Source organism: Lonchura striata, chromosome Z, assembly GCF_046129695.1.
Source record: "Lonchura striata isolate bLonStr1 chromosome Z, bLonStr1.mat, whole genome shotgun sequence".
Lineage (NCBI taxonomy): Eukaryota > Metazoa > Chordata > Aves > Passeriformes > Estrildidae > Lonchura > Lonchura striata.
The window spans coordinates 17,387,457-17,411,502 of NC_134642.1; the positions used below are offsets into that span (position 1 = coordinate 17,387,457).

General features: G+C 38.6%; 1 protein-coding gene across 1 annotated transcript; it reads right to left on the reverse strand.

The window, feature by feature from the left end:
- Positions 1-1,070: 1,070 nt before the first annotated feature.
- On the reverse strand, positions 1,071-21,666 carry ERMP1 (endoplasmic reticulum metallopeptidase 1). Its single transcript, XM_031507334.2, has 15 exons — positions 21,386-21,666; positions 20,504-20,805; positions 17,028-17,155; positions 16,600-16,705; positions 15,584-15,730; positions 13,928-14,020; positions 12,328-12,540; positions 11,045-11,265; positions 8,145-8,319; positions 7,416-7,606; positions 6,615-6,767; positions 5,878-6,080; positions 5,067-5,182; positions 4,411-4,574; positions 1,071-3,322 (listed from the first exon to the last, which is right to left on the reverse strand). Exons 1-15 carry the CDS (start codon positions 21,664-21,666, stop codon positions 3,158-3,160), a joined length of 2,658 nt encoding a protein of 885 aa, XP_031363194.2. The 3' UTR covers positions 1,071-3,157.
- Positions 21,667-24,046: the final 2,380 nt, after the last annotated feature.

The following is a 24,046-nucleotide window of genomic DNA, read 5'->3' on the forward strand; positions in this document are numbered from 1 at the left end:
TTCTAAAACAGGTCATCCTGCAGGTCCCTTCCAATTATCAAGTCAGATTATGTTCAGCCCTCAAGGGAGAAAAGTATGGAACAGCTTTGCCATGCAGGTAAACTGTTCTTCAGCTACATCCCAACTGCTACAACTACCTCTGTATAGACTTGCTAGATCTCTATTTGATTAGTGTTTCTCCAGGAGAACTGCAATCCAGCACAGACTGAGACATTTAAGACAGGTCTTACTAGCACAGAACAGCCCCACTCAGCTCAACAGTCCATCAGTTTGTGTATGATAGCTGAAATTTTCCTGTTCATTGCACCTATCCCAACACTTCTTTCTTCAAATGCATGCTTCTGCTTGACAATCTTGAAGGTACGGGGACACACTGTAAGGATGCACTAGATTGTGTAACAACAACATGTAGGGGCTTCCTTTACTTAAATTGATAAAGTGCTTAGTACTCAGCTTCAGAAATATGTATTTTAATAGAAAACAGCAGAGTCTCAAATCCATCAAAATGAGGGAAAAACAGAAGAAAGCAATTTAGAAAATGCTGTGGATGTAAATTGTTTCCAATGAGCATAAGGCAATTCTAACCATTTACTGCCTCTACTAAGAATAATGTTTCTACTCTACATCCTGGTATCCTTAAAATTACGAGCTGCTTGCATTTCATACATTTCAAAGAGTAAATCACAGAATGTTTTTTTAGAAGTAGTAACCCACAGTAACAGAAGATTTATCTGCTTATACTTGAATAGGGAAGCAGATGGACAAAAACAGTGAATTTTTCCATGCTGTTTTTTTGTCACAGGTTAACAATAAGACTGGTCTCAACCATCAGTTTTGCAAATAATACTTAGCTTGGTTACCAGTGACTCCTCTGTATCACATCTTTTTCAAAAACCACCTTCCTCTCCAGGAAACCAGACAGAATTCCCATTTTAACTTTTCTCAGCTCAGATGATTTTTGCATTCTTTGGTCAAGCTTATCTTCCACACAGCTCTAAACACTACCTGTCTAACCCAGCACCTCAGCACTGTTTCTACCCCAAGGTCAAGTAAAACATTACTGCAATGAATGAAAATTCAAATATATAGCCTTTAATTATGCTAAAAATCAAGTCACCAATAGAGTTTTGCTTTTATTTACAAAGACAGAAATTTGCAACAAACCAGACATACCTCATAATAGATTTATTTAACAAGGATTAAATCCTGAGACAGCAGAAGTTATTGCTTCACTTAAAAAGTTTCAGAAATTGCCAACAGGCATTTTTATATTTTTGGCTCCCAGTATGAATTCTTCACACAGCACTTCCAAAGCTTTGAATCATAAGCAAAACTCAAAACTGAGGAAGATGGCAAATATCAGTGCAGCTTTAATTAATTAGCTGTGCATCAGCTAGAGTACAGTACAACACATTTGTTGAGACCCAAGAAACAGGAGTTTTAGTTCATAACTCTGATTTTCAAATCATTAATAGCACTTCTAAATAATACAGGGATTATACTTTCAAATCAGATACAATCAAGTGAGTGATGATTAATGCACATTACTGTATAAACCCACAGGTTTTAAGGTACTGATGGCCAGTTCATTATGATTGCAGTAACTAAACGTCTTACCCTAGCCCATGAGTTGACAATCTTTGTTAATGTCCCTTGCACCAATGACACTGGTTCTTTCCACTATTACACACAACTACAAAACAATCCAAAGGAAAAATTCTGGACTGGAGAGTTGTTATCCATCACAGCTCACACAAACTAACTCACACAGTTTTCTTTCATGTGCTCTACAAACTTATCAGTCCTAGCATGTTTCTAACTTGAAATGATGATGCCTGCACAAAATCTGCTCTGCACAACATTAGGCAATACTCATGAGATTAAAAAAAAATATTTAAATTTGTAGTGTGGTATTGATATAGCCCATTTTTTTATGTATAATTTGGAAAAAAACATTAAGTTCCTTCAGGTACACCAAGTTCTTTGAATTTCAGAAATTGCCCTTAACTATTAAACACTGCACTAAAAAAACTCAAAAATCCGGTAAGTATAAAAAAAGAGGTCAGTAGCTTCTGATTTCAAAGCTTGCCAATAAAAATTGGAAGATACTCCAAAATACAGTCATTTATAAAATCGATCCTTTGAAAATAAAATAAGAGCAATCCAGAATATTAGACACCTTTACAAAATTACTCTCTTAGGTGCTTTTCCTTAAGGAAAGGAAACTTTATTTTAAGAAATAGTAAAATGTATTAGGAAGTGCAATATTGACACACTACCAAAGAAGTTTCTCCAAAGGAGATACCAAAATTAGCCAATTCTAATAAATTGGAAAGAAACTTAAAATTTAGAGTAGATTAGTTATAAGACATCCACTTAAAGGAGTGAAGACTTAGAATTCTTATGTATGAGAGAGCAAGTCACACACTCTTGTGTTGATAATGAAAGATCCAAATAGGAACAAAACCACAAGATGGTAGTTAGACTGAACTAAGCCACTCATGCTGTTAACACCAAAGAGACAGGAAAAGGGGTAGAACTAAGTTTTTTAACAGAAACATACCATTTGGGTAAACAATTACCACATCCCATCATAATATTGATTCTCTGCATTGTGCATTTGCCAAGGACTCAACACAACCTACATGAGTACCACAGCTTTCAGTGTCTTCATCCAGTGACAAAAGTAATGCTCAGGACTTTGCCACCTCTGCCATGCTCCCACAGGAACAAACACCTTCTAGCTGGAGATCAGACTTGAATAGGACAGATAGGATTGGTAGGTTACACTCCAAGTATCAGTGAAGTAAGGTTTTATTTTACATAATATCAAAATAATTCCATGAAGCCCTTCCATTACAATTGCCACTATTTATTATGCAAATATTACCTCGTCAAGTGCAGTTTTCATTTTAAGAAACTCACTAGCCAAACTGCCACTTCAGTGGAAGAGCCAAGGTGAACTGCATTCAGAAAAGTATTGTTATATCCCCAAGATAGCAGTAGTCTTTAAATAGTCAGACTGCCAAAGAAACACCTTTTGCTGAAGTATTTTAAATTCTTGCTGAAGTCTCTGGCATCTTGTTACAAAGTGCTTGCCACAAGGGCATGCTGCATTAGAGATAATCCTATTAGCCCTGCAGAATTGTTGTAAAAATTAGAAGACAAAAAGGTCATAGGTACAGGACCAGCCAGAAGAAAACGTCCAGTCTGGAAACCTCTCCAGTAAGGCATAGAGTTGAGGTGACTTTTGATCTTCCCCAAAAAAGTAATGTGCTGCTATGGCGAGGGAGACTATTCCATCAGAATGCTTCTCTGGGGCCTGAAAGTGAGAAAAGGACAACACAGTCTTTATGATTGTTCCTGACACTTAAAACATGAGATCAATTCAGATGCAGTTTTCTACAGACAATATCCATACAAGAAAATCCATCCTGCAGTTTTTTGTCCTCTACATTAAAACACTTTCTATCTTCAACACATCAGTCTGACTACATGACAAGTTCCATTTGAAATGAACTGGCAACCACATGTTTAGATATTTAGTGCCTCTGATGTGTTACACAGCTTCCACGTGCTCCTAGTTCAGTAGCTGTTTTGCTGACAAATCAAGATAAGGACTCCAACACAGTATTTACACTGATCCTTCTGGCAATCCTGAGGATATACAGCCTCTTCTGCTTAGCTTTGCCTCTGTCAGACTTGCAAGACTTGTCATACTTGAGACTCCAGTCTGCCTTATTGAGTACCCTCTGAGGATTATTTATGTTTAGACAGCCTGGTTTAGGAAGGAAAATTAGACCTTCTGAACTTTCAAAGATACCTGTAATAATTACTCAAAGGATAAGACACTGTTAAACCTACATTAAAAACATACAGGTCTGCAAAAAATATTCCTTTGCAAGTTAGAAGGGTGGGGAGGCAGATAATAAATAAGCCTTGCTTCCATCTGAAAATAACGTAAAAGAAAATTCAGAAAACAAAGCTTTTAGATCTCTCTTCAGCTTCAAGACAGATACATTTTCCACCAAGGATCCTGTAATTTCCCAAAACCAAGCAAACAAGAGAAAATAAAGGGAAAGAGAACTACTCATAGTAATAATCAACTCTGAAATACCAGTAGTAAAGATAAAACTTCAAGGACTGTGAGGTTAAGATCAGAGGAATCAAAGCTTATGATCAAAGACCATGCAGACAAGAAAAATATTTTTCCCTCGGCAGCCAAATTGGCGGACTACTCATGGAAAATACATGGGAGCTGATCTATAATGCCGACATATCAAAAGAGGGATACTAGAATCTACCAAATAAAGCAAAGCATTAGGGAGTTACTGAGACATTTTTCACAGAGCCACGGTGGGAAGAGGGTGGACCAAGGCTTCAGCAGGTTTGCAGCGGTGCCGCACTCACCGTCAGCTCCACCCAGAAGTGCCAGGGAGCCGCGCGCAGCCCGCGCGAGTAGAACACGAAGTAGTCTCCCCCCAGGCTGGCGACCGGCACTCCATCCCCGAGGGACCAGCGGGACAGCGCCGCGCCCGCGCGCGGCCGCACGTACAGGGACATGTGGCTCGGGCCTGCGGACAGAGACTGTGCCAGTGGGCAGAGAGAACCCCCTGCCTTCCCACACAGCAGCAGGGCACCCCTGAACTACCATTCCTGTCTCCCAAAGCACCACAGAAACGAGTTCTCTGCAGAAGATGCTCCAGTTTTTTCTAAGCATTGGGATAAGTGAGATAATGATGTAACAGAGGAATACAGGACATTTTATAATAATTAAGATAAAAAAGTCTTATACATATTAACATATAAAATGCTACAAGATCCAGTTTAGAAAAGACCTTCTGTAAAACAATCAAGACTTACTCAAGACAGATGAGGTTACCAGTCCCAGAAATAAGAACTGCACGACACTACTCACAGCCTCTAATGTGCTATGAAACTGAATTAATGCTAATTTCAGAATTCTTGTGAACAGCACTAGAACCTGCAGTAATGGAGTCAAAGCTTGACTTATTACGGGCATAAAAATAAACATAGATCATAAACCAGAAGCTTCAGTCACTCACCAGATACTTCAAAGCTTAACCTCACAGAGTTCCAGGGTATCATCTTCTTAGACAGAAGTTTAAACTGAATGGGGCTTCTTGGCAAAATTTCTGAAGCGGGAAGATACCAGTTTTTCCTGTGTAGAAAAATAAGTTTCAAGTTATTCTCAATGCGACACCCTGAGCTACTAAACATTAGAAGACAAGAAGTTTCTTCCTAGTACAGCTGACTGTGCTGCTACTACGTGAATTATTCAAAAGGTGTTGATTCTAGCAAAAGGCAGGTAAAATCAGCTTTTGGCCAGACAAATATTTAAAGGGCATATTAATAGAAAAATAATCACCAGTGAATCAATTCATTACCTTAATCTGCCTTAAATTACTAAACAAACGAGTGAGACTATTTTCACCTTCAAACAGCTAAACTTTTGCTCTCAAGATTCTTGAGGTGTGAGAAACATCCACAGCAGCTGGTTTCCTTCTGTGGAAACCTTCTACTCTAAAATCCTCTGCTCAGCTGCAGTGAAGGAAGGGATGAAGAGAGATGACATATATCCTCCTCCTCTGAAGTGCCCTTTAAGAGACCATCCCTTCACCTTTTTCTCCGCTGGTGCTTTCATCTAATTTCCACACATCAATTTCTACAGCTCCTGCAGCAGACCCATGGCAGAAGACACACCACCTAGGTAAAAGTTTGTCTTCTGAAGAGGAAGGATTATTTACTTTTAGACCAAGATTACGCCTAATTTTTCTTCCGTTATATAAGTGAAATTGCATGAATGACCCCTGTATTTTGCAGTAAATGCTCAAGTGAAGCAAAGTTCACACGAACCGGAACATGAAATGCACTGGCAGAATCCAAGGAAGGCCACAGAAGGGAGCCTGCTCCTCACATGGAGTTCTAATGGTGTCATTGATTTCAGGTACATGGGGAGTTATGTGAGATATTCCATTATAATCAAACCCATTAATCCATATACCAGAATCACTTTTAACCACATTTCCATCTAGATCATGAAATCTTCTGCTTGTATGCTAGAAGAAAAAAAAAAAAAAACAAACACAGAAAGATAATGGAGCCGCTGGAGTTTGCAAGAATCAGAGTTGATTCTGAAATATTCTCTGTGTGAATCCTTAAGGTCTACTGCATTTTGAGTACTGAATCTTTCCAGTTTCAGACCTTTCAGCACTGAACACATATCTGAGTATTGATGAATATAAATGCAAGAATTACTCAGATAAGAAACATACCATAAAAACACCATCAGAAGATGACTGTTTTAGCCCACCTCAAACCACATGTTTTAGCCCACCTCAAACCACATTCACTTTTTAAATTACCACTGTTTACACAATTCGTCCACTTAAAACCCCCTAAAACACCCCGCTCTTCTGACACAGATGAGCTGAACACTGAGAGTGAACAAGGGAAGCATTAGCAATTGTTTCAAATCCAGGGAATAATCATTAGAGCTTTAAAAGCAAGAGAGAAAGGGGATATTAATCCTTGAAAAAACTAAACACGCTTGCAACCAAAAGAGGCAATACAACATGCAAAGCTTTTCTTACCTGGAGAAAGACTCGCTTAGGCTTTGGGTTAGCCGCATTAGAACTGTAAGGAAAGAAAATTCCACTACAAACGAGAATCAGAGTGACCACAAACACCGTAGTTAAAGTTATTAGCGTCGTTTTTGTGCTTTTGACAAGGTAAATGAAGTTAATCTAGAGAATAAAAAAACAGTCCAGTTATAAAACTGCAACATTCAGATATAAAACATTACTTGTATAATTCTAAAATTCAATTATGGAACTGAAGGCACATTAAAAAGACATAATTGCAAATACCACCTCATACAAGACACTTTTTAAAAATCTCAGTATTTAAAACTAGTATTTTTAAGTTATTTATTTTATAAAAAGGAATAAAGTGAGTACTTCCTGGAACTTTCAAAACTTTCCTGTTTTTAAAACATCTGCCAACAACAACAAAAAACCCCAACAGAATCTTTCTATGTTCTATGGCAGCAGAAAAAGCCCACAAATTTGAGTATTCTTTTTGAAGTTTGTATATGTATTATTCAGTCATATATTACACCTAAAATGAATCTCTGCTCAAAATTCAGCTTTACTTTCATATTTTACATCAGTCTTTACTACATCATCACACCAGCAATATAAGCTCTGCTTCAATGACCTTCCTTTGACTAATACAAACCATGGAATCTTTGACACATGTTCTAGAAATTTCCTGTAACATTTAAGATACTGTAAAATTATCACTAACTTCCAGTATTAATTTAAAATCCCATCTTATTCTAAACTATAGAGAAAGCCTAAGAGTTTTAAACAACATTTAGAAATTCTACTTACAAAATAGGAAGACAGGATCATAGTGAAGATCACAATAAATCCTGCTAACACCATATCTGGTGGAATTTCTGAACCACTTCGTCCCATGACTGGTGTAAACATTTCAAACACAGTCCAACTAAGATACAGCATATATAGATAGGGAACAAACATCCCCAGCATGTACATCAAAATGAACTTAATTGTGGCACCTATACAGAACAGGAAGAAATAAAATACAAGAATGTAGAAGCTAAAAAGGACATAAAACACACAGCCTAACTGATATATTCACAAGGATATACTACTGCAAGTCCCAATGCACAATATTGGTCCCAATGCCTGACATGGATATGGGAAGAAGATCTCGTTTTGCACAGCCAACGCCAGAACAATTTTCAAAACCACCTCAAAATTAATCTTGTATTATAAAAAAATTTAAACATGTTTTCTGTCCCAAGCATCATTTAAATATTACAATATTTTTATGAACCTTTAACTGTTCATCAAAATTCTGATCACTAATTAATATACTCGCATACTATTATTTTAACCTGAGACATGGGATGTTTTTCAGTGTATTTTTTTATAGCTTCCCAAACTGTCTTTAGTTCAAGAACACTATTTTAGTAACAAAAATGTGACTTAGTTAATTTGACTACTCAAAGTCAATGTTTGTAATTTCTTTTGCTTAAATAAGAGTAGGGGTACAAGTTTAAAAACATAATTTCTGCCCCTCAAAACCCATACCTTTTTGGCTGAATTCCTTGTGGATCATCAGCTTAGTGAGTAAAGGAAATGCTACCCATAATGTACAAATGAATGCTGAACAAAGGCCCATCTGAGTCATCACAGCCAATACTATTGACCAAATCATCAATGAGGCATCAAAAAAAACATCTCCCAGGAACTGCTCATTCACATTCTGTAACAAAAAAGAAGAAATACATTTAATTACTGTACACATTCCATAGATCCCATCTCATGAGAACATACAGAAAAATCCAAATTCGTTCTGAATATGTATGTAATTGTTTTCCTTGGGCAAAAAACAATTTTGACAAGCACCATCTCACCATACAGAATTATCCATGACAGTGTATTTTTTTATTAGTTTTCTAAATCTGCTGACATAACTTGAAAAAGAGATTACATAGGCTGGGGAAGAAGGAGGAAGGGAATGTACAAATGATAATACCAAAGAATACACAAGGTTAGTGTTTCAGGTGAAGAGTGCCTTTTTTCAAAAAAAAGTAACACAGCATATTAAAAAAACTATGTAATACTTAAGGGTGAAAACATTATCTGGACCTCCTCAGAATGTAAACTAGTTTTACACAAGCACTGTTATTAGAGTACAAATATTATACTGGTGAATTTTTAGGTCATGACACAGGCTGTCACTTCAGAAGTCTGTTTATTAAAATATAATATTTGTTTTGAATACACAACATCATATGTGAGACAACAGCAGGTATGTTTCAGGGGGGATTGGGGAAAGAAAAAATGTAACCATCAAAAATATGACTTGCTTTGAGTTTGGGGTTTTTTTTAAGTTACATGGGCAATCCTGCAGTGTTTGCAGTGCACGATTCTGAACAGCAAACCCTGCCAGTAGCACAAGGGACTGCTTGCATGAACAATGTTAATCAGAAAGCTCCTCCTTCAGTTTCAGGGCAAGAAGGAAAAAAAGAGGAGAGTGAAGAAACAAAGAAGTTGCCAAACCTATTTCAAAACACAAAGCTTATCAAGTCACAAGTTGTTGAGCCACGAATAGGCACTGCCTCTGATAGCCAAGGAAGAGATTGGCTTCCAAAATTTTAATGCAACTTTTAAGTCAAATGCAAGTTACAGAAGCAACATTAACTGTACAGCGTGGTGCAAGCCACAGCATGCAACACTTCTGATTTTCAGATGGTTGCTCTGATGATTAGGCAATCAGTAGGCATGAGATCTAAAGCCTGAAATGTCTTAACAGCTAATGAATGTAAAGCCAGCTCATCCAGACCACTGGAAAGTGGTAACATTGCATCTATTTTATAAATGGCTCATCTTTTCCACAAAGGGAACACACGAAATACATCTATTTAGTAACATACGTGCACCACTTAACACTCCCTTTCCCCCAAAAATTTCAACAAACCTACTTCCACAGAAAGATACGATGGATCCACTCAGAATTTTTCATTCCATCAAATGGCATGAAGTTCTCAAAACTTTTTAAAACATTTGTATTTAGATGACAGCTAAGGCTTCCTAAATTCCCTTGTCCAAAAGCCATCCAAATGGCTGAGATGGTATAAATTACAGCAAGCTGAATGACTAAATATTACTGCACCTAAATCCTCAACCTAGCAGGCCTGAGTAGTCAACCTCCACCCTGGAAGAGTGTCATCTATCAGATACCTCAATTACTCATATTAACACAAAACTATATGAGACTATTATAATTATAAAATTATTACACAAGTTAAATTGCATTGCTTAGTCCATAAAAAAGAATACTAAGCAAAACAGGTAGACAGACAGTAATCATGGCAAATGACAACAATGGAAAAGTAATACACCAAATCCTACTGAGCTTTGCAGGGGTCTAAATGACTTTTACCTATTGCAGAGAAGAATACAGACAACCAAGAGCTCTGTTCCATCTCCAGCTGTGGTCAAAATAACTATAAATCAGAATAACCACAGAATTGTTTAGGTTGGAAAATGCCTTTGAGATCATTTGATCTAAGCTTTGCATTTCCAAGGCCACTGGTCAACCATTTCCCTAAGTTCCACATCTAGATACCTTTTAAATACTTCCAGGGATGGTGACCCAGCCCTTTTCCCGGGAGCCTGTTTCAGAGCTTGATAATCCTTTCCAAAAAGAAATGTCTCTTAATATCTAATCTGAACCTTCCCTGGTATAACTTGACATTCCTTCTTGTTCTGTCCCTTGTTGTCTGGAGGAAGAGGCCAAACCCCACCTGGCTGTACCCTCCTGTCAGGCAGCTGTAGAGTTGTGATGTGCCCCTGAGCCTCCTTTTCTCCAGCCTGAACAACCCCAGCTCCATCAGCTGCTCCTCACAGGACTTGTGCTCCAGACCCTTCACCAGCTCCATTGCCCTTCTCTGGACATGCTCCAGCACCAAAATTACCTTCTTGTACTGAGGGCCCCAAAAATGAACACAGGATTAGAGGTGTGGCCTCACCAGTGCTGAGCACAGGGGACAATCCCTGCCCTGCTCCTGCTGGCCACTCTGTTGCTGGCACAGCCCAGGATGCCATTGTCCCTCTTGGCCACCTGGGCACTGCTGGCTCATGCTCAGCTGCTGTCACCAGCACCCCCAGGGCCTTTTCCTGTGGGCAGCTCTGCAGCCACTCTGCCCCAGCCTGTGGCACTGCCTGGGGCTGCTGCGACACAAGTCAAAAAGGCTCCTCCCTTTTTTCTGAAACATCTCCTAAAGGTCAAAGCTGCCTTAAATTACATAGCTTTTACCTCTCTGATTTAGCAGAACAATCTCTATGTTTAGATGAAGTAATTTTTTACAGTGACACTTTAAATACTAAAAACCTTTTGCTTTTTTTTTTAAGCAGCACACATCTGTCTTCCACAGATTAAACACCTCATTGCCCTTCAACAATAACAACAAAGACTTGCCTACCTTGTAGAAGAACTTCTTGGCTAGCATGTGCACAAGAATGAGCTTAGCTGCAGCTGCAGTGCCATAGAGAGACACAGAAACATAGAAGTGGGTGTACCATGAAAGAGCCCGTCCAATGAAGGAGACAAACACTGCCACCATAAGGACTGCCACCAGTGTGCACACCCAGCTCATCAGGGTTAAACTGAATGCAGTCAGTAACTTCTTCAGATTATAAACAGCTATGAAGAAGAAAAAAGTTTACTTCAACACTTGTGTATTCTACTGCAAACTATCATAAAAAATTTAATTACCCGATAGTGTAACTAATGACCAAAATAAAGGGATCCCCTGTGAAGTTAACTTAACAGCACAGTTTGCATCACTTCACCTAATCACTGCATGCCTATTTGCACACATCCCCGCTGCAATGTTTATTCCAGAATACTGGTGTAATTTGCAGATTACTAGGAGGCTGGTGGAGCCACCGTTTCACTTTTAAGTATACAAAAATGTCCAACAAGAAACCCAACTAAAACAACCACAAAAACTCCAAACCAAAATAAAACTCTCCCCCGAAAAAAAACCAAAATCAAACCAAACAAACCACCCAAAGCCCCCCTCCTCATTCCCTCCAAGAACAACAAAAAATTGGAGTTGTTTTTCTTGTAACATTTTCTTATTCCAATATTTTCTGAATTTTGAGGAGGAGATGGGTGTGATTTCTTAAGCCTTATTTCTTTTAAACAGGCATGTTCCTACACATGCTAAGAAGCTCTAACTAGCTTTAAGTTGGTTTACACTTTCTATTAAACTTTGCTGTCATTTTTCCCCATTTTTTTTCTTACTTGGTCCTATCTATATACAGGTATTGAAGAAACACAGTTCTGACATCGTATCTGAATTAACAAAAAAAATATAATTATATGGTCCATTTTTTTTCAATTTACAGATCTTTAAGATTAAATTTTAATCTTCATTAAATGTTAAGATACAAAATCAGGATTCATAAATGCTTGACATCTAGGCCTATAATATTCTTTCACTATCATTAATATTGAGATGCAAAATTTAAACACAGAGCAACTCCTATCGGATGCTGCACATCTAAAATTTATTTCTGAAGTTCAACTAGCCAGATGCTGTAATGGCCTGAACACTTTTTCAACGAGACTTTTGCATCTAGTAATTGCTATTTGTTGAAGAGTAATGCAATTAGAAAAAAAAAAAAAGGTCAAAAAACAACAAAACAACTCCCCCCCCCCCCAAAAAAAAAACCCAAACCAAAAATCACTTAGACTTACCTCTGGGTTTTGGCTGTAATACTTTTTTGCTTAAATAAAAAAAAGCAATTGCTGATGTGACATAGTTCATAATTGTGCCAACACGAGCAGGATAAGCCAGGACAAATAAACCAAGTATATCAAAGAACACAACATTTCCATGTCGATACTCAAAAGATTTAGCCAACTTTTCTGATGTAGCTAGATATTTTAAGACAGCCAGAATATTGTCACCTATTAAAAGAGTAGATGCACAATATAATTATATCAAATTCAATGAAGCACTACATAGCATTTTAATATAACCATTCTGAAAAATTGTATAGAAATATCCTTAACAAAAGCATGAATACACAAATTATTATACTTAATAGGTATTTGACAGTACACACAGAATAGTATTTTCATGAGTTATTCTATCCAGCTATCAAAGTAAGTATACTTGGAAAGTCTCATGCACTTAGACACCACCTCAGTGAAGACAACAGTCGAGGCTGTCAGCCCATAAACTCTTCCTCGCTTCTGATATTTAGCACTGGACTTGAAGGCTAACCCATAGCAGAGTTTATAATTTCCTAATCTTCATCCTCTTCTCCTCACCACTAAGTGACCCCTCCAGGTTTTCATGACTATGAATTACCTGCCTTTCCTTCCCTACATAAGTGTAAAGACATGGCCGCTATTTTACTCTGTAGCCTCCAGGTCACCTTTTCCTTTCACACAGTAAAGCCAAAACACAGGTAATCATTCATTCTCAGCTTTCATTCTGCTTTTACTAGACCATTAAAAGTACTTACTGGCTGTAAAGTTGTGGGATTTTTTGTTTGTTTGTTTGTTTTTTGGTTTTTTGGGGTTTTTTTTTTGAGTGGGACAAGTTCTACATATAACCATTATGACCACTAAAAGCACTTTTGCAATAGGAATTTAAAAGCATTACTTTCTGTCCTGCAGCTAAATTGGTGCAAGGAAGTGTTTAAAACGCTTACTCATGCTGGTCATCTAAGCTGATTTCTGCATAAACTTGAATAGTGAATAGTCAAAATCCTGGAGGTATTTAGGATTATGCTAGCTTTTCCTGGGAAATTGAAGGCCTTCGTCATTTTCTGTACTACATTCTGTCAAATAGCCTGCTATAAGCACAACCTGTTGTAGAAAATAAATCCTGTTTACCCAGTCTGTGCTACCACATAAGTTTGACTGAGGTCCATTCTAATATCAAAACTCTGTTGGCAGATCAGTCTCTATGCCACCAACCTACTCAAAAGCTTCTGATGAGAAACATCAACCAATAATGGGACTTAGTGAGACAAAAGGAGTACAGAATGCTGAACAATCAGGTATCACTGGGAGAGACAGTAACTTTGATTTGAAATCAACTCTGAAATCTAATTAACAATACTGGATGCTGATAAAGTTTATATTGCCAAGTTGACCAAATGTATTTCCTTTTTATTTAAAAGGTGTGTGTTCAATTAATTCTCTGCTCTTGAGAACACAACCAACATGTATACTAAATGTATAATTAAAGTTATTAATTTATACTATAGCAGTCTTACAGCAAAATGAAAAAGCAGCTACAATACTATTCTTTGGTAAATTACTGAATCGTTAAAATACCAACCTGCTCTCTGAATGGAATCTGTCAAAATTCTGTCTGATGTGTCATATTCTGTATGGTAAATGTAGCCATTTTCAATAAAAGCCAAATCTATTCCTACAGAAAGAAAAGCAGCATTTTTAAAATCTATGCAATCCTAAAACCCCAAAACAAATATGTGAAAGCCTCCCATATACTTCACAGAAAACACTGCTCTACTTTGCAATCCAGTCGTTATCCTTAGAGATGAACAAGAAGGAAAACTAACTGGACTTGCAGTGTCTTTAAAAGAGATCAGCTTTAAAACATTTTAAAGTACCTGTCATTTTGCATGTACCAACTCCAATGACATCTGTACTCAACTGGAGAAACACATGAAAACCCCAGATCATCTCAGCTTCAAAAAAGATGTACAAGGTGCTTGCTAAATGCTTACTTGCAACACTTCAATAAATGTTCATGCTGAAAAGTAATAAAAAGCAGCACTGCGGAACTACAGAGCACCTTCTCAAAATACCAGGTGCCTTCTTTGTACTTCTAACATGTAAACCTATTTTTTTTAATTATTTACCAAAACCCAAAGGTTATTCTGCTTCATTAGTTATACAGTCAGTATATTCCATTCACCTGTTCAGCTAAATACGCAAAAAGCTGCTACCTGCAATTTGAATTCTCAGAGTTTTTGGCAAATTAGGTCTCAATTCTGAGGAATGAACCAGTTGTTAAACCTAATTATTTTTTAAATGATTTATTAAAAAACCCCAGAGGTCAGTGAGAAATCTTTCACCATCTAAGTACGATTCTGAACAAAGAAGATATAGAAGACATACAAAATTGGCTACTTCATTTTCAGACTAGAAGTGTACTTCAGAACAGTACAGAATATGCCAGAACCACTGCTTTGTACTAATAATCAATTCAAAAATATCACTTTTCTTGAAAGTAATTACAATGACAACCTGTTCAAGATCAAGGACTTTAGAGAAGTTTACAGTCTTTTGAACTATGTTCACACTGAGTGAACATTTCACATTTCTATACCACTGTTCATTCTCCACAGAAAGAATAGCAACCTGTAAACAGATTAGCAAACTAAAATACTTTTGTCCTGTCCTTGATTATGGAAGAAAACAGACAAAACCCAAAAACCAACAACCAAATATCCTAAACAAAACATCACCACCAATAAGGAAATAAACCAACCCACAACAATCAAATAAAAATAACAACAAAAGCCCCAGTGATAAAAAACCCCAACCAAATAAAACCTAAGGGTAATGAAGATGCATTAATAACTATGTCACTACCTCTAAAGATGATGATTTTGGTTTTCCATTAGATACAGACATTTCATTCCTGCAATGAAATGTCCTGCAGGTTATTAATATCATGTACCAAAATGTTTCAAAATAGAATATTTAATAGAGTAATGCTAATCCCTGAAGTATTTTCCTGGTTTTCAAGAAACTTTTCTACCATGAAGCTTCTTTCTGTAAAACATGAGTCATCTAAAAACATCCTTAGCAAACTATATGACAAACTCAATTTAAGAACTCTTTCCTTAGGAAAGGAACAGTGTGACCGACAGAGTAAATCTGAGGATGTCCACATAGTCAACCATACAACAGTGTCCTTGTTATAAAAATGTAATGTGTATTGACGTGCCTTTTGATAACATACCTGGAACGTTGCCAAAATCCCTGTAGATACGGAAGTCCGTATCAGCTGGGATAATGCCACTTTGAAATATTTCCTGTGCCACCACAGAGGCAAAGGGATGTTTGGCTGCAACAACATATGCTTGTACCAACCAAGGGTTCTCAGGTCCTAACAAAAGATGAGCAGAAAAGTCACAGCAAATATTTTTTGAACTTCAGTTAGGATATGCATTCTCATGGTAACAAATAACACAAAGTAACTCACTGGAGATTTAACACTCTTGTCCTGCAGTAACTACAATTGTGTTGGATACATGACTCACACTTGAGAGAAAGAATTAGCAACACCTGAGGGGAAAAAAAACTAAGCCACTCTTGCTTATTGTGTTCAGAGGCAGAACAGATAAACCATGTCCCATATAGACTTAGCATTAATTAAGAAGTCACAACCTTTAGCCAACCTTCCAATCCATCATCTATGTATCACATATCAATACTGCTGTTTAGAAAAAAGTCTGTCCCCCTAAGCATTCAGTGCAAGTAAACAGCTAAGCAGCTTCATCAGTACAAGGAAGTCTGCAGCCCAGCTAGGATAGGGCAGAGGTCTAACTGTAGCCTACAACAGAGAAGTTCTGCTGTTTCCTGAGCATGAGATGGAGTTCTAATGTCAACATCTTCCTGCCAAGATTTTACAAGAACTGCTGTGAAAAATAAATAGAACATGTGAAAGTATGAGTATTAAGGTATGTGTACTATCCAAATACTTTTCCCCTTTTTATCTTCAACTAAAAGGGAAACACAACTTCTATTATTCTGCCCTCCACAGGTTTCCCATCTATGAAGCAACTTCTGTGGTAGTGCTTTAGCGTGCAACTATATAAAGACTGAGAACAATCTAATTGCTGCACAAGACTGGAAAAAAGGCACAGAGGTTCCCTTGTCTTTTGCTTATGGATAATTTTCAATATTCTGTCAAGTCTGCATAATTTATTATCAAATTATCCTAGTGTAGAAATTGGACACAATGCAAGCTCATACCTGTTTGAAAAACAAGTTCTTTTCCTCCTACACCTGCTGCCTCCAGGTTAATAAAAGCTCTGATTGATTTTGCCCACTCATGTTGTGTAATGAAGCCATGACTAGCCTTGATGGGAAAACAAAAAAAATATAGGTCAAACATCTACCAGACAAGCCTAAATGTTGTTTTCCATCATTCAACACTGCATATAACTCAAGGCACATGGCAGAAAACACAAACAGATGCAGAAAATGCAAGTCTTCTATTTAAACTAATACAGACAATATCCTTAATCCATCTGTATGTTTCCCTTTGAAATTATACACATTCACCTAGACAGATAATAAATGAATATTTCAAGAGATAATACAGAAAATATATCTTTCATTTGTTAAGAATTTTAATATACTGCTTTGATGTATAATTTCTAATTCTGGCACATTCTCACCTGCAAAATATTTTCTTCTGCACCATTAAATAAGAATATGACAGCATGCTGCAGGGACTCAGGTGATTTTGAAAGTGTGTTAAGTATTTCAAGCATCACTGCACAGCTAACAGCATCATCACTGGCACCTTAAAATAATCAGCAAAATAACAGGGCTTACAACAAACACACAGATTTGCAACAAAGACAAAAGAGGAAAAACAGTTTATGTTATTTCAGTTTTAATATAACTGCAGTACAATTGTGTTAAGCTTTAGTATATTTCCTGGTCCTATTTGTACCCTCTGTCTATACTAGTTGAAAGCAACAGCTGGAAGAAAAATTATGTTCTGAAATTGGGCAAGTGAATGACCAGATATCAGATCCAACACTACGGTTCAAGAGAAGCAGACTAACCAGGTAACTAGGAAAGCAATGTGATAATTACCTATTTTCCTGAATACAACATGAATAAGCTGTAATTTTCATTGTCAACACCCTCAAATTTCAAGAAATAAACACTCCCCCACAAGTCACCCCGAAGTGCTCTACACTGTTAGAATGCATTCAACCAGGACGACAAAACTTCAAAGTAACATAAAGCTAAGATTGCAAAATATAGCTAAGGAAATACCAGAATTCACACCTTTAAAAGCCTCCATAAGGTATACATATAATAAAAGATTTTCATGATCAGATGCTTTTCACCACCCTCCTTTGCAGAAACCTCTTTAACTCTAATCCAGTTTCTCAACCAACACTAATATCTCACACCTCCCACGCCCCACTGGTTTTTCATCTTGATTAAGCAGCCATCTTTTAGTCAAGAACTCCCACCTTCCTCACTTCGGTGCAAGGTGTAGCACCTCCATGTCCCATTCTAATAAAATTTGGGAGAAAACAGAAATTTAAACGTCATTCCTGTGGTCCTGGGTTGCACATGTTGCTGACATGCACTGAGATGCCAACAATGATGTGTTCAAGCGTCAGCATGCTATTTAGGTACACTTGTTAGCTACTCAAAATGTTCAATTTACACATAAAAGAAAAAAAAAGAGCAGCTTTTCCAAAGCTTGTCAGCAGGCAAAACTTAAGAAGTATCTGCTACGAAAACTACATATTCCTAATATAAACATAAATCTTAGTCTAGGTTTTAGCTTTAGTTTATTGCATAGAATAAATAAATATGAAATCTTTCCAATACATCATTCTCTACCTTATTTCTCAAAAATTATTTCTCAGTTCTGACAAAAGCTTTCTATACATCATCACCCAAATACATGATTTAAAGCCCTGATTGTCACAGGTTTTCACTAATTCCACAGAATATCACAGAACATTCTGAGTTGAAAGGGACTTTAACTGCTACCCCAGTTTAACAGGAGTCTGCTCTTTGCCACACTGAGTTATTTTATTTAAAATGCTATATTGAAAACTCAGCAGACATATATAGTTTACAGTGAGAATAGTGATTTGCCTGTCTTGCTGTGAGGCTAAGAAATATAAAAGTTATTAGCTTCAAGAGCCATATAGATTTACATCTGATAAAAGCAACCATGCTGCCATAGACTATTACAGAAACTTGCAGAGAAACTATACCCAAACACCTCATACACAACAAAACTGACAGGAGGTTGTAACAGATTTTACAGCAGATATTGGTAAACTAAGAAAACCACATTATGTCTGCAATTTCAAGGATGTTTTTGTTGTTGAGTTTATCAGAAAAGAATCAAATAGAACATATAAGTAAAAAGTAGCAGAATCAGAATAAGAGACATATTTTAGGACTTCACAGTTTATGTTTTTTCCTTTACAAGGAACACAAATTTTCTAAAATAAATGATTTACTGAGATTTGCTTCACACATTTTGTGTATTAAAGCACCACATGCAGATTATATTTTATTATCTAATTTTCAAATTTATTACTCACTGATCTTTGAGTCATGCTGATTCTGGTTAAAAGCCCACCTTTCTAGTAATGAAAAAAAGGGCTGTAAGGAAATAGCTAAGAGAAATATGGGAGAAAACCAAAGACTCTTTTGCTTAGGTAATGTGCAAGTGGCATACTAAGAAAACAAAAGGCAGAGCAGCTCCTTGCAGCTATGAAGTGCTGGGCTGCTTTGTGATTAAGAACAAGCACACAGGATGATTTCTAGCTCCTCTGCAGTTTTCTGTAAAATCTTATTAAAACCACGTCTACGTTTCTGTCACTTCTGTGCAAGGTTGGTGAAATATTTTAGTGTCTGAGTAACTGTGAAGAAAATAACTGATGTAAACATAATCCTGTTTTATAATCCACAGAAATCAACACACAATTTACATAGGACATCAACCTGAAAACAGTTTTTAATTATCATAGTACTACATTTGTGAAATACTCTAAATCTAGGTAGACATACATAGACTATACATACAGTAATTAGTATCTCTGCTGTTCCTCAACCACAGAGCATGTATAATAATCATGCATTTATTAAGCTTAATTTAGAAGCTCATGTTGTACAAGTATGACTGAGGAGAAAGAGAAGTTCTATATACTATTTATGGACAGGAAAAAAGCAGAAGGAGTCCAGCACAAGCTTTGTTTCTCTAGCTAACACTCAACTGTTTCCTTAATAATGAAGACTAGTCACACATGCTGCAGAACAGAAGGCTCACCACTAAAAAAATAAAATATTGCGTGGGATGTAAATGAAGAAACTCCAGCAAAACCTGCACCATTGGTGAATGCCATCTGTGGGTGTTTTTCAACTGTAATAAGAGGCACACACCTGTGGCTGAGTGTTACAACAAATTTTGTGTTTTAGATCCATACCTTCCTAGCTTTGTTACACCCACAAATTTACAAAGCAGTTTACACCCTTGCTGCAGTAACAATTTCACAGGATTAGATTTTAAAAATATAGAGGAACAAAAATAAGAGAGTACAGTGACAGTCAAAATAGAATTAAAAAATATACACACTATCAAAGTAACAGTACTCCAGCCTTTGATCACTACAGTCTTTTGAGACAGAAGCTTTGAATGTGGAGAGGAAAAAAAACCTGGCATATTTAAAGCATATCAGACTGAACATCTGAGACACCTGCAAAAGGAGGGGCAAACAGGCTCATTACTGGGGGTGGGCACAGTCTCTTGCACAAAGCATCCTGTGAAAGGAAAACCAGGATTAAATAAGTACAGAAGTATGAAAAGACATGGACAATGGGTGGAAAAAGCACATGAATGAGATGCATAAGCAGTGAATTTTAAGACGGGCAGATATAACCAAACTTCCCAGAAATCTAAACAAGGATCTGTACCAGAAAGTCAGAGTGAAATCCTGAGTTTAACAGGATCAACCTGTCACTCTAAACAATGAATTTCACTGAGACCAAGTTGACTAGCTGACAAGTGCATTATTCTCACTGGCTATTTGGTAGGAGAAATCCATGAGCCAAGCTGTACGGCTCATGTCACACACAGAAACACGGAATAAACACACGGACCTACCCGGGGTATTTGGTACGGAATCAAAGTGACAATTGGATAACACTGCATGCTCGGCTCCATTGCGAGGTTCCAGCTTTACTACCACATTGGTTATGTTTGCATAGTAACTAGTAAAGCCTCCTAAAAAGTCAATGCTGAAGGAGCCCGTGGGCCTCTGTATGTCTACAGATATCTTGTGAGCATCCGTGCTTTCTTTTTCTATTCCCCTGATTTGTTCTAAGAGGTAGTTAACTGCAAGAACTTCATTTTCTGGACTTCCAACTGTTCTGGGCCCAATTGCTGTAATGTTGTCGAGATATCCCCTGTAAGACATAAATTTAAACTTAAGCATCAATACATTCAACATTTAGTATGTAACTTACATACAACTGTAACATTTCTGTAGGTGGTTCTTTCAAAACTCAAGATAAACAGAAGAGGCTAAAGCCAGTTAGATAGTAACTTATAATGGGAATACAAGCCCGATCAGCACTTCTTATTTTTAACTACTTACCGTCATCTTAAGCCGTGGTATTGGTTTTCTGATCTGAACATACCAATTTAAAAAGAAACAGAAGAGTGAATGGAGAAGCTAAAGCCTTTACCTTTAGCAAGGTTCTATATGCATATATGTCATTTTCTGAATGTTTGGAAAAGCACACTTTTATCAACACATACACCTGACGCCAACACTCTGAAATTACAGCGATAGTTTTAGTCTTCCCGGCTGTGTCTCGGTGACACAACAACTGAACACTTGCGAAGAAGCTTTCCCAGGCACTGAGCACCACACGAGGCTCCCAGAACTGAACCGCGGGAGAGGCGCTGTTCCATCACCCCGAGCTCTCGCCAGCGCGACGCGACCGCCCCGGAGGACCGCCACCCACCCCGGCCGCGCCGTACCTGGCGCGGGAGGCGCTGAAGTCGCGGGGCCCGGCGGCGCCGGGCGGGCGGCTCAGCAGCTGCCGGTGCGACACCTGCGCCAGCGCCCGCAGCCCCAGCAGGTACAGCAGCACCAGCGGCGCCCCCCGCGCCTCGGGCAGCGGCAGCAGCGGCCGCCGCCCGCCTCGCTTCTTGCCGCCCGCGCCGGGCTCGCCGTCCTCCCGCGGCGGCGGCCGGCGGCGGTCGCGCTGCGCGGCGCTGGCGCGGAGCCGGCCCCCGGCCGCGCCGCCGCCGCGCTCCATGGCCGCGCGTCCGCCCGCGCAGCCGCCGTGCGGCCCGGCCGAGGTCGGGGCGCGGCCCGGCCCCGCCCGCCGCTCGGGGCCCGGCGCAGGCCCGGCGGGCCCGGCCCCGCAGGCGCGCACGGCCGCGGGGCGGTCGGGCTGACGTGTGGCCCGGCCCGGCCTCCGTGGCCAAGCAGGGCCAGCGCAGAGCACGTGGCACGGGATTTCTCCGTGCTGTTCTTGATTAGTCCCCGTGAGGGAAGCTCCACAGCTTCTCTGGGCAGTCTGCTCCGGGGCTCAGTCACCTGTGCTCTAAAGAGGTTCCTCATTTCAGGTGGAACTTCCTGTGCATGATTTTCTGCCCGTGGTCCTCTTTTGCCCTCTTATCCTGTTGCTCAGAGGCACTGAGAAGAGCCTGGTCCATTCTCTTGGCACCCTCCCTTCAGAGACTTACACATACTGCCTCACAGTCATATTTTCTTGAGGCTGAACAAGCCCAGATCTCTCAGCCTCTCCTCACAAAAGAGATGCTCCAATTCTTTAGTTACCTTTGTTGCTTTCTGTTGGACCTGCTCCAGGAGCTCCACATCTCTCTTGCCCTCAAGAGCCCATGACCCAGAAGTAAGAGTGGTGCCACGCAGGGCAGCAGCAAAGTGCCACAACCCTAACTCTAAGCCTAACCCTAAAAAACATGAAGTAACAGCACTTGAAGGGTTTCCCCCTCCACTGCACTCCAACGCATCTTTGGCATTTCATAGCTGTAGCAGTGCCCAGACGAGCTCAGGTAGGCTGGGGCACAGAGCGATACTAGTGAGTAGTGGCTTCCAGTGAGCTCATGCCAAGGACAGCACCCGTGAGGATGGGGCCCGAGCAATGACAAGGACCATCACTCATGCAGCACTCCACACGGTTCTTCTGCGGGGAGGACACTTCTGCCTACTCTCACACTGTCTTTGAATGATGGCACAGACCTATTTGTGGTCATTTCCCCTATGTTTACTATACTGCTTCCAGTGCTCTTCACCATTTTTGAAGATATCCTAAAATGTACTTATTTTTGCTGCTTTGTGATGTAATCTGGAAACAAAATATGTCATGATCTAGAGAAATGGCAGTTTCAATAAATCCAGTGGTGCAGATAAACACTGAACACTGCTGCTTTCTACTCTGCCCTTGTTGGCAAATGAAAAATAATAGGATTTGCAATACTCTATGGAATTACAAAGTCTGAAAAAAATGGTGGACTGAAAGATGATGATTGTGCTCTCTGCACACCCCAGGTTCTTTAGGAAATTTCCATAATCAGGCTTAGTGAGTTTTCTCATTTGCTTCATTGCGTCCTCAGTACAGACAAGATTAGTTATGACAATTTATGATTTAGAACTCCTGATTAAGCTACGACCCAGTAACATAGTTCTAGTCTGAGAGGCTTGATTTATTCCGTTTTGTTCCGTTTTTCTTCCTTTCTGCTTTAATCTCACTTACCTATGTTACCTCTCTCTTCACAAGCAAACATACCTACAAGTTAGGTTCTCAAAAGTAAATGTTACATTAGAAACTATTATGAAAAATTCCAATATATTTTTTTCTTAAAAATACCAATGCAGAATTAGTCCAGTGAAAGCCTTGCAACACAAGTAACAAAACAAAACAAAAAAGAAAAAATGGGACACCCCCCCCGTCAGTATTTAATAGAATGGAAACTGCCCTTTGACAACATCATATTAATAACCTGTATGATGTTATGATAATAATATTAATATACTTAAGAAGAAATGGTTTTAAAGAAAGATGGGCCTGCTGTTGAGTGTAGGTCTCCATTTCTCCTTTTAAATTCTTGTATAGGTCTTGAAGTTATATAGCAAAGACAATCAAGGAATCAGAGGCTTTAATCTCTTATTTTGATTTAATGGGTAATATCATCAGTGTTAAAAAACTGGGGGGCCACCACTCCTGAAAAACTCACCTAAGCAGCTTTATGCAGGGTCAGTAGCTCTCCAGCAACGCATTTTCTTTGTATCAATTTTACTATGATTGATCTGAAGCACTGTGTACAGTTTGAGAAGTAGGAACTACACATCATTTGTTGATGTGCAGCTCTTTCTTTTGGGCTCTAGGTGTACATGAGGATTGGAACTGTAAAAAAATTCATTGTTTTCTTAATTATTTTCCTTTTTTTTTTTTTTTTGGGCAATATTTGAACATTAAATCATCCCTTTTAAGAGAAAGTGTTGACCATACTAATTTTGGTGACAGACATATTTGTATTGATCAAAACAATTTAAAAAATTCTGTCAATTCAAAATTCAGAAGTAATTTTCTGCTTTAGATCAGAAAGCCTCTGTATGTTTGAAAGACCAACAGCACTTTTATTTTCTGTTCTGAGTACAGTATTTGGGAG

Coding starts and splice junctions, on each gene's coding strand:
- ERMP1 (XM_031507334.2), bottom strand. CDS start 21,666: ATGGAGCGCGGCGGCGGCGCGGCCGGGGGCCGGCTCCGCGCCAGCGCC. Junction 8,320..11,044: donor CCAAGAAGTTCTTCTACAAG/GTAGGCAAGTCT, acceptor TTTTTGTTACAG/AATGTGAATGAGCAGTTCCT. Junction 4,575..5,066: donor GTTAAGCTTTGAAGTATCTG/GTGAGTGACTGA, acceptor CTCTGTCCGCAG/GCCCGAGCCACATGTCCCTG.